Source organism: Prosopis cineraria, unplaced genomic scaffold (assembly GCF_029017545.1).
Source record: "Prosopis cineraria cultivar Desert tree isolate PC_DT_omini unplaced genomic scaffold, ASM2901754v1 PC12, whole genome shotgun sequence".
NCBI classification, from domain to species: domain Eukaryota; kingdom Viridiplantae; phylum Streptophyta; class Magnoliopsida; order Fabales; family Fabaceae; genus Prosopis; species Prosopis cineraria.
Genome location: NW_026555343.1, coordinates 41,816,475 through 41,828,471, shown reverse-complemented (window position 1 = coordinate 41,828,471; position 11,997 = coordinate 41,816,475). Strand labels below are relative to the sequence as shown.

Sequence of the window (11,997 nt, the reverse complement as noted above, 5' to 3'; positions counted from 1 at the left end):
TTTTATTTATATAAAAAAATAAATAAAAATTAATACTTTTTTTATAAATAGAAATGGAGGGAGTATTACTTAAAAAATTATACCATAACTTATAAATAAAATTAAATATATCTTTTGAAATATGTTTTGCAGATGAGATGAGATGAGATGAGAGGGATTATCTTACTTCAGCGGTCAATTGTAGTTCAGCTTCCAGCAAAGTGCAACACTCATTTCAAAATTAGTACCTTCCGGGGGGGTGAAAAAGTGGAACTCAGCTTTATAAAAGAAGGGACGCCTCTTCGACAATCAAAATCTACAGACAGACGCACGTTCAATCTCAAAGACCATCACAGACACATTCCATTACGCAGCGCACAGAACCGCAGAGAACGAGACGCAGAGAGAGCGAGAGAGAGAGAGAATGGGAAGCACAGGCAGGAACGTAGAAATGGATAACGAGAGACTAACGCTGAGATGGACTTCAAGGATTCATCCTCCATCGTCATCAAAATCCGGCGACACTTACCGGACTTCCTACAGTCCGTCAAGCTCAAGTACGTCAAGTTGGGCTATGGCTACTCTTGCAACGCGGCCACCGTCCTCAAGTTCGCCTTCATCCTACCTCTCTTCCTCTCTCTTTCGCTCCAGCTCACCGGTCTCAAGCTCGCCGACTTGTCCCGGCTTTGGTCCACCCGCACGGTTCAGCTCGATAGCCTAGATGCCATCACCAGGCTCGTGGCCTCCGCCGTTCTCCTCTTCCTCTTCGGCCTCTACTGGGCCACCCGGTCCAGACCGGTCTACCTCGTCGACTTCGCCTGCTACAAACCCTCTCAGGACCGGAAAATATCAGTGGACGGTTTCCTCAAGATGACGGAGGAAAGCGGGGGCTTTGAAGAAGACACCCTTCAATTCCAGAGACGAATCTCGAGTAGGGCCGGTTTAGGTGACGAGACGTACTTGCCAAGTGGGATTACGGCCAGACCGCCGAATTTGAACATGAAGGAAGCCCGGTCCGAGGCAGAGGCCGTCATGTTCGGATCTTTGGATGCTCTGTTCGAGAAAACAGGGGTTCAACCCAGAGACATTGATATACTGATAGTGAACTGCAGCTTGTTCAACCCAACCCCGTCTCTCTCCGCCATGATTGTGAATCATTACAAGCTCAGAACTAATATCAAAAGCTACAATCTGGGAGGGATGGGGTGCAGTGCCGGACTGATCTCAATCGATTTAGCCAAAGATCTCTTAAAAGCGAACCCGAATTCCTGCGCCATTGTCGTCAGCACGGAGAACATCACCCTCAATTGGTACTTCGGAAACGACCGTTCAATGCTCCTCTGCAATTGCATCTTCCGCATGGGCGGCGCCGCCATCCTCCTCTCCAACAAATCCTCGGATCGTTGCCGGTCCAAGTACGAGCTAATCCACACGGTGAGAACCCATAAAGGATCCGACGACAAGAGCTTCAATTGCGTGTACCAGAGAGAGGACGAAAAAGGAACGGTGGGTGTTTCTTTAGCGAGAGAGCTAATGGCAGTGGCGGGAGACGCCTTGAAGACAAACATAACAACGCTGGGCCGGTGGTTCTTCCGTTTTCGGAGCAGTTCATGTTCTTTGTGTCGTTGATGAGGAGGAAGCTTCTGAAGACGAAGGTGAAACCGTACATTCCAGATTTCAAAACGGCGTTCGAGCATTTCTGCATACACGCCGGAGGAAGGGCGGTGCTGGACGAGTTGCAGAAGAATCTGCGACTGAGCGAGTGGCACATGGAGCCGTCGAGGATGACGCTGCACAGGTTTGGGAACACGTCGAGCAGTTCACTCTGGTACGAGCTGGCGTACACGGAGGCCATGGGTCGGGTAGGTAGCGGAGACCGGGTCTGGCAGATAGCTTTCGGGTCTGGTTTTAAGTGTAACAGCGCCGTGTGGAGGGCAATACGGGGCGTTCAGGTGGGAGACTGGCGGGGAAACCCCTGGGACGACTCGGTGGATAAGTATCCGGTTAAAGTCCCCGCTTCTTGAATTGCCACGTGGAATGATGTTATTGGTGCTAAAGCTTCACGTGGATGTTAATGTTTGCTGCTCTTTTCTTTTTACTTTTAAATAATCATTATTTGTTAATTACTTCATTATTAAGAGTTAAGACTGATATGATGATAGTATAATCAGTGAATTAATCGTGAAAAACTTAGAAAAAATGATAGTGTGTTGTTGTTGTTTTTTTTTTTTTTTGGGGGGGGGGGAGCAGCGTGCTTTTTTAAAGGCAGAATTTGATGTAATTCTAATTTTTCACCCCGCGGGAGTTTTTTTTTTTTTTTTTTGGTGGGGGGGGGGTTGTTGGTAAGTGATGCTGCCTTTATTCCAGGACATGAAATTGGCGAGCACGGGGAATGCAAAATTGCAAATTTTTCAGACTTAGTTCACAATTTAACTATTGGTCTTTGGAATTGCATTGCGACCTAGATAATCTTCATTAAAGATGTTCAAAACCAAACTAAATTGAGAGGACCAAACCAAGCATAAAAGAACTAACCGAAACTGATTGGTAATCTAGGTTACTTCAAATTTCAAACCTTATAAATCGAACAATTTGATTTAGGTTTCGGTTTTAGGCGCTAAGAACCTAAATCAAACCTTAATCAAATTTGATTGAAATCTTTCTCCTACTTATATATATATATATATATATTTTGTTGGTAAAGAAACTTTATTCTATTTTTTTACTTAAATTATCCCAAGTTCCCTAGCCCAATCTAATAAAGAATTTTGGGTTAAATGACATATTTGTTTTGGAATTTTTTTTTTTCAAGAACGTTTGGCATTCTAAACATTTTTTGAAGAATTTTTACCCTAAATTTTTTTTTTAAAAAAAGAGCATTTTTGCCTTGCCATTAAATATAAAAAATGTTGATAGTTAAATTAAAGTTTGACAAGAGTTAAATGGTATATTTGTCCTGAAACTTTTTCTCTAGAGGCATTGGGATCCTGAACGTTTGTTTAGAGTTTATTTGTCTTAGAAGTTTCAAAAAGAGAGCAATTTTACTCTGCTATTAGTATTGAAAATTATTTTGACTTTAATTACCACATGTAGCCACGCGACATTTAAACAAAAAACTTAAAAAAGACCATCTAGATAGCAAGAACACCTCCATTCACATCAATAACAATAGCAAGAACAATTCCATAAACAACAAGTAATAACAATAGCAAGCAGTACCAAATCACTTGAACCCATACCTATACCTGAAAACAATCAACTATCTATTAAATCAATCCATACAAACTTGGCCATGTGGAAGCCCTCTCCTTCTATATTTGACAATTCCACTATCTCACTTAATTATGATGACTCCACGAACTCTGACCTTAATTTGGACTCTTCTGAGGGCTTTATAGCATCAAATTTGACCGTAGCGGCCGTGGCAAAAGCAACAGCTTAAATGTTATCCAAGGAGAACGTGGTAAGTTGGGGGAGGACGATGACATTCTAAGGAAAGTTAAGAATGGTGAATTTTGCCTTTGATGGACAAAGCGATGACCTTATGGGATTGAGTGGCCATTTCCGGGAGGCAAAAGGACCGAGCCAAATGCAAAACTTCTTCCAAGGCTTACAAATCTTAGACACCCATTTTTTCCAACTTCACATTTAGACTTCAATTCATAGTAATGTGGGGGTTTGCTGGTAAGGCGGGAGGAGGAGGAGGGAGGACAAAATTGTTCTATTTTTAAAAGTTTTAGAGCAAATAAGTTTAAACAAAAGTTCAGGATATCCAATACCCCTGTAAAAAAGTTTCAAGGCAAATATATCATTTGACTCTTGGTCAAATTTTAATTTAACGGTCAACATTTTTCATACTTAATAATGGGGCAAAAATGCTCTCTTTTTTAAAAGTTCGGGGCAAAAATGCTATAAAAAAAGTTTAAGGTGTCAAGCATCCTTGGAGAAAAAGTTTCAAGGCAAATATGCCATTTAAATTGAGAATTTTCAACAAAAATATACAACTTATTTGCTTCCTTCTCATTCAACAAAAATATAAAATTTATTTTGAATTGATGTTAATTATGAACTTATGGTAAAAAGTCTGGTAAAAATATAGAACTTATTTGCTTCCTTCTCCTTCAACAATTAAAGAGGGACAAATGTAAATATTGTATCTTATCCGGACCCTCATAAGTGAATAAAACAACATTTAAAAAACAATAATAAATTTGAAAAATAAAAAGCAATAATAATAATTGTCCAGACCTTAATAGATAATAGCATAATATATGTATATATATATGTATATATATATAGAGTAAAAAATAATAAATAATAAGAAATAAAATTATACAAACCCCAATAAGAAAAAAAAAATAAATAAAATAATAAAAATGATAAATAATAAATAAGTATGATAAAAGACTGTAAAAAATATATAAAAGAATAAAAAAAGATAATGGAAAATAGGAAAACATCTTTATAAAAAGAAAATAAGTAAATAAAAAATTAAAAGGTCTTTGATATGAAGATAATTAAAAATGACACCAATATAACAAAATCAAATCACAATCTAATATAATAATGAGCTATAAAAGTTTGAATATTTTAAAATAATATAATAATTAAAATATAATCTAATATCTAATATTATGGTTTAAAAATTTCAAGATAATATAATATAATATAATATCTAATATTAAGATTTGAATATCCCAAAATAATATAATAACTAGGATATAATAATAAATAAGATAACAAATGCTAATCTCGAAATAGTAATAATTAAAGAATATATAAAATTATTGACATAGATTAAAAAGATCACAATATACCTAAATGTAGGAGCCTATATTGAAGGAAGCAAAAGAGAGGGAGTAGGAAGCTAAGGTAACAATTGTGAGATAAAAAATAACAAGACAGGAAATAGAGAGACGAGACTTAATTGACGAAGACAATTATAGTCAAGCTCATCTCATGTAAACTTTAGCCTACATATTAGTGGGGACAAATGGAAATCATAGGATCACCTTTGAGATTTAGGATTTTACTCCTCCATCCTCTATTGTCCTTAATTTAATTCTTTCGTCTTCATGTGAGTTAGCGAGTCATGTCTTGTTTGGTTGTTCATATACTCGATTACCCGTTTGATTTGTCTTTTGTCTTTCAACCTAAGGATTGATTTTGGATTCTCTTTAGTTTTTCTTACTGCGTATGTACAATCCCATAATATTTGAGTTTTGACTCCCATAATATTTGAGTTTTGACTCCTTGGCTTTGAGTTTGTTGCTTGCACCTATGTCCACTATTTTTTTGACTCTAATATTGTGCTTGGTTAAGAAAAGTGTTTTTATAAAGACCTTTGATTGTAATATATATATATATATATATATATGCGAAATTTCAATATTGTGATATGGAAAGTATATGTGAGAAATTCTGATGAAAGGAACTTCAATATTTAAATCTCAAGTAAATGTTTATTGATTCATCATTGTATCTATCATGATTTTATTATTTGTTGCATGAGACTTTTAGAGTTTTCATGAGATTGTAACTTAATTAATTTATTATTCTATATAGTGATAAATTATCATTTTCACATAGTTATAAAACCATTCACTGTGTGAGACTTTTAGAGTCCTCATGGGCATATAAGTCAATTAGTCAACACAGTGATAAATTATTGCAAGCACATGTTTCAAAATATTTTATTCTTAAGTAAAAATAAATTTTCCAAAAATAAATAAAATAAAAATAAATCATGTTTTGAAAGGTGAGTGTATGAAGCTTTCATAAATCTTATCAAAATGTTTTTCCAAAATTATTTCCCAAAATCTTGTTACAAATAAAGAAATAAATTATCTTCATGAATAAAAAAATATAGACCAACTTTAAAATTATTTTATTAAAAAATTAATAATTAATATTTTTCAAAAATAAACCTCAACCAAGAGATACTTATTTTTATTTCAAATTACATGAACTTTGATCCTTCATAATAAGGATACGTATGCCCAACATGGAAGACTAGGTGCATTCGTTGCAGCCCGTAATACATCCCCTATGCCTAACCCTAAAAAGATAATTTATCAAAACTAAGGCATTCATTCATCACTGATTGCGATAAAGAGACCACTTGGCGAGACCAATAGCATTTTTCGCCATAGCTAACACCATGCGATACATTCACTATGGGTAAAAACACATTCACTACAACAGAAACCTCTCAGCAACACAAAATTAAGCAGCTCAAAATCCTAACTTTCAAATAATATAATAAAATTGACCAAACCTGCAATTAAGATGATCCAAGCGTTCACATGCATATAATTAAGAAATCTAACTAGTAGCTCTGGTTATGATTCTATCTAATACCAAACGAGGATCTTGGACACTTGAGGTTATAACATGGTAGACACACTTACAACTTATCAACTAAGTGTTTCTCCTCTAAAAACTAGCCACTAGTCATTACAACAATAAATAATATAAATCACAATCAAACAATGCATGCTTAACACCTCAACATGTTAATTCATTTGACAATCATAACTCCATCACATACTTGCACACTAGGCCTTGACTCTAAAATATATAAGAGGCCACTAATTGAAAGGTCCAAGCCTACAAATGGCTACATGCAAGGGATAAAATATCATCTAATAGTATGACCCTTAATGTTGGTAATAATAAGTATTCAATTTCACAAATGCGGCATGTGATACACAGAGGGATATTCATGGATTCTGGCTTTATACGCTGCAGCACACCACACATACGCCGCGGCATGTAGCATAGATGCTTTTCTACTTATTTTTCTTCAATTTTTAATGTCTAAATGTCTCGATTTCACTTTAGACCCCATTTATATATGAAATTCCAACTAAAAATACTCATCAGTCCCCTCTGACCACACATCATGTAAATCCTACTTAATTACCTTTAATTAGGATTATTATTAGGGGGTAAATTTTTAAAATGTTACATAGATGGCCTTAAAACATCCCAAAATGCGGGGAAAGTAAACTCTAGTAAAGAACTCTTGCTTCCTCTTGGCCTCTCTCTCCAAATTGTTTTTTGTTTGCTATTTAAAATGCTAATATGACATTTTAAATTTCAACACGTCCACAATGGCTAATGACACTATCAATCGCCATGAATGGCGCATTTTGAAAACCCTAACTTAACCCATTAATTTGGATCCAAAGTAGCCCAATAGCTCCTCTAATCCCTTTTTCAATCTCATAAGGATCTAATGGATCCAATGGCCATCCAATTATCCCAATTAATTTGATTAGGACCTAGATTAATTAATTTAATTATTTATGAAATTTAATTAATTCTATTTTAAATTTTGAGATGTTACATTTACTCCCTTTGATTTTATTTATAAAATATTTTGCAAATACAAAAAGTAATTCTTATTATAAGGTCTTGAACAAAGATTTGGAATAATCTTCTCATTTTACTCTTATTTAAAAAAGTATTACACAAATAACAAGGTAATCTGTCATTTTTTCTTTATTTTTAATAAGAATATAATTGAAAAGTCAAAATAAAAATTAAAAAACATAATAATTTTTTAAAACACATAAAAGAAATAATAAATATCTTATAAACAAAACAGGAAAAAGTATTTTAAACTGACAAGTTTCTATTTTAAAACTGAATAGACAATATGGAAATTGTAGGCCACAAGGGTGACGCTCAGACAATGTAGGAGAAAGTGAAAGATAGTGACCGCCACAATTGCATTAGGGACCTCATATTTAGATGTCCAAGTAGATTTAATCCCAAAAAAGAGGGGGGGTTTGTGAAGGTGAAATGAAAGGAATTAAATGACAAAATTTTGGAAACCTGTTAATGGGAAGGATGACAATAAACACTTGTTTGGCATTTTAGTTGGGAAAATTTCAACTAAAGGTCAGGGATATAACTTAATTGTTAACAGATCCTAAAAAAAATAAAAATCTGAAACTTTATTTTAATCTAGAAAAATTTAAATGAAAATAATTTTAATAGTGAAAAGATCCAAATATCATTCGCTTGTTAATTTTGTCCGAGATACGGAATCATTAATTATTAATTTTTTTTATTTTACCTATTAATTTATTAATATGAGTTATAAATTACATGATTTGATATATTAGTAATTATACAAGACTTGAATATCAATTGTACAATCAATTTGTCAAACAAGCAGCAACATTAATTGTTAATTTGCTAACTTTACTTGTTAATTTTTAATGTCAGTTGTAAATTACTTGTAAAGTTAGCAAATTAACAACTAATGCTACTACTTATTTGACAAACTAATTGAACAATTGATGTTCAAGTCTTATATGATTATTGATAGATGAAGATATGGAATTTACAATTTATGTTGATAAATTAATAAGTAAAGTTAACAAAATTAACAGCTAATAATTTTGCACCTCAAATAAAGTTAACAATTAAAGAGTATTTTAGTCTTTTTTTGTTAAAATTATTTTTACTTCAATCTTCTTAAACTAAACTGAAGTTTCAAATGTTTTTGGGATTAGTTAATAACTAAGCCACACCTGGACCCTTTGTTAAAATTTTCCCAAAATAAAAGGGATGTCCAAGTAGATTTCCAGCCATTGGTCTCCTTCTCTGTATTTCATTTTCTTTGTGAAGGTGAAATGAAACGAATTAAATGACAAAATTTGTTAATTGGAAGGATGACAATAAATACTTGTTTCAATTTTTAAGAAATGACATATTTGTCCCTCCCTCAATCTCCTCTTTCCTGTCTCCCACAGCCATTCTCTTCTTCTTCATTGGATGCATTCAGACTTCCATTGTATCCATTTCTTGATTTCTTCTCCTTGTCTCGTACGCCTTCCACCCAGCGGTAGATCACTCTCGTTGCTCAACAACGCCACGCAGCGGTAGGCATGGGGTGCAAGGATCTACTACTCGCACCAAATCCGAATCCTCAGGGTATCACCCATACCCGTGCTTGAAGACAATAAGGGCTTCAGATTTCCATTGCTTCAGAGTTAGGTTTACTCTTCGATCCTCGCGGCAACTCGAAAATCGCTTCCATCGACCAACAACTCAGCGCCTTTCTTCTTCACATCATATATTCACGTGTATTTGATTCTAACATACCTCTCTGACAGCTTTGTTTTAAAAACAAACAAACAAACAAACAAAATATATTTGGAATAAAATGGGATTTCTATTGTTTCAGGATATGATAACATTTAAGTACCCTTTAAATATATTCACTGGAATTGGTTCTAAAATGCTTTTTCCTGCCTTCACTTTTATGACAGCTTCAGCTGTGAAAATAAATTAATGCCATTAGTACGTTTAGGAGTTTATGATTGGATGAAAAGAAATAATTATTAATAAAATAAAATGAAATAGAGCAGAGTAGGGTGAAATAAAATAAAATTTTTCATTGCTTTGGAGTTTTATGATGGGAAGAAATGATTTTACATGATCAATGTTTGAAAATTATTATAAAATAAATGAAATAGAACGATTTAAGAAAAATAATAATGTTCGTTAAATAATTATAATATTTATGCTACAAAAAATAATAATAATTAAAATTAATGATTAAATAAGATATTCAAGAATTAAAAATAAAAAAAAGTACGTAATAGAGTTATTTATGCAAAATATTCCTATTGTGCAAAAGGAAAACACAACAGAGTCGTAGTGTTGAAAAGCAGGACAAAGAAAAATGGCAAGAACAAGAAATATATGGCGAGAGATATGATTATGCACTATATCTGAATGCCAAATTAGCCCAACCTTGCCAAAAGCATTTAGGCACATAGGGCCAGACATCGATAGGAGTCCAACCTTACATTGTCCGAACATGTACAAGTTTATTTTATTTTTTAAAATTTTTGTGAATAATATTTATCTTATAGCATTATTTTTTATTAAAAGTTAGCATGAATTATATTATTTTAAAGATATTTTAGACATTTTTTATTATTACAATTTTTTAAATCTTTTCCAAAATCTAAAATTTATTTTTAACTTATTATTATGTAAAAATAATTAGCAATTGTTGTCCATTTGAACTTTTACAAAATTACTTTTGATTCTAATACTAGTTTTATAAAGAATATATTTTAAATAATAATAGTAATAATAATCTTTTAAGGAAAACTTTTTTATATATTTTTTAAAACATACTTGTAAAAATATTTTCGAATCAATCAAGCTAGTCTAGTATCCAAGTGCACATCAAGCTGGGGTGATACCTAACACAACCCTACTCACATGCAACTGTCGCAGGAAGCAAGAGAGATGGTCAAAAAATGAAAATAACATGAGATTTTTTTTATTAGAATAAGAGGTCAGAAGTAATTTTATAAATAAAATAATTATATTGTATCATTTCATCTTTGATCTCCCAATTTGGGAGGATAAAAAATATTGAACTATGGATGATAAAAGGAGGCTTTAGGGGCCCTTCCTTATCATTCCACACTTCTTTTAAAAAAAATCATAAATAATAACTTATATCTTTTAACCACCCTATTTTATTTCATTCCTTCTTAAAAATATTTTTCAAACATAACGTAAAATTTCAAGGCAATTCAGTGAGGAAGGGGAGAGATGTGGAGGACAGAGAAAAAAGATGGCCGAGAGAGGATAAACATGTCATTTAAAAAAAAATCTCAAACAAATATTTAATTATTAAAAATAATTATTATATTTTGCGGTGGAAAGCTAATTTATATCATTTTTCCTTCTTAATTTCCTGAGGATCGAGGGGTAGAAATAGAGCAGAAGACCAGAAAGCCCTAAACCGGAAATACGACATGTGGTCTTCTTTCTTCCTCGTCGCTCCACCTTCTCCTTTCCATATCCTCATTTCCAATCCCAAACAATGCACTGCCACCGCCGTCGCCCGGCCCAATCGCCGCCGCTCTCTGACGACCCTTCAGAACGACGGCGTTTCCCCTGGCCAAGTCGGCGAATTAGGGCATACCCTCGTCACGGCTCTTCCATCCAACCCACCTCAGATTAGTGGGTCGGATGTGCTTTGGGCATTGCAGAGAGCGAGCGAGCGTACGAAGAAGAAGAAGAAGAAGCAGCAGCAGCAGAGGAGGGAAGAGGAGTCGTCCTCTGTGAACAGTCTCAGTATTGTGGACTATGCCGATGTTCGTCCCCTGCGTGTTAAGAGTGAGTGGAGTGATAAATTGGACGAGTTGGAGAAGCGTCTTCGTGAGCTTTCTGAAATCATCTGAGTCTGGGTTCAATCAAGCTTGTACTTTTTTTGCATTTCAACTGCAAATAACCAATACTGCCGCTCAAGAGAGTCAGTTCTGAAAGAGATATTAATTTCTTTCAACTTTGATTTCATGATTGAAGGGAACGTTTGTCTGGATGAATTTTTTTTTTTTTTTTGCAAAAAAGGCTACGGGAAACTGTGTAAGGAAACCAAAAACATAATATTAAAATCAGATACCAGATACCAGGTTATGTTAAAAATCAAAAGGCTTTTACACTTCGCAAGTTGCCTGTCAAATAAGGTGATATTAAAATATTCTTTTGGAACCTTGTGAATTAGCAGAGCACATAACAGTTGAGTAAACATTATTATATTTTTAATTTCTTATGGTAAAAGTTATTATATTTTTGATAATAGTTGAGAGAGGGTAGTTATGATTGAATTTACATTTAACGAATGACAAAAACTCTATAAAATAAGAGTAAACATTTGCTTTAAAAATTTTTGCATTTTAGCACGTTCTTTCAAAATTTCTTCAAGTTCAATTATTGTGTTGGATTGATAATTAAAATTTTTAAAAAATTTTTTTAATCTAATTATCCTTGTCATCTTTGATAAGTCTTTCACAAACAGCTATACCATTATAGTCCAGATGAAGTTTGGAAAACAACTAGAATTGCATGCTCATGCATATGAACTCGTATTTGGGATTCCAAAACATTCCGATTTAAAATGAAGTTCTTCTTTCTAGTCCAGCACTGTGTTCGTATAGGTTACAATGTTCATTTCTTATCATTTTCTATTCA

At 33.6% G+C, this 11,997-nt stretch overlaps 2 protein-coding genes across 2 annotated transcripts; both read left to right on the top strand.

The window, feature by feature from the left end:
- Positions 1-229: 229 nt before the first annotated feature.
- Positions 230-2,149, top strand: LOC129287769 (3-ketoacyl-CoA synthase 1-like). The gene is given in 3 exon segments (XM_054924001.1): positions 230-449; positions 452-1,552; positions 1,555-2,149. Coding segments are annotated over 3 exon segments (1,596 nt in total). The 5' UTR covers positions 230-403; the 3' UTR covers positions 2,004-2,149.
- Positions 2,150-10,714: 8,565 nt separating this feature from the next.
- On the top strand, positions 10,715-11,351 carry LOC129289601 (uncharacterized). Its single transcript, XM_054926394.1, has one exon. The coding sequence runs from the start codon at positions 10,779-10,781 to the stop codon at positions 11,205-11,207; it is 429 nt and encodes a 142-aa protein (XP_054782369.1). The 5' UTR covers positions 10,715-10,778; the 3' UTR covers positions 11,208-11,351.
- Positions 11,352-11,997: the final 646 nt, after the last annotated feature.

Excerpts from the sequence above, each read along its gene's own strand:
- LOC129289601 (XM_054926394.1), top strand. The coding sequence starts at position 10,779 with ATGTGGTCTTCTTTCTTCCTCGTCGCTCCACCTTCTCCTTTCCATATC.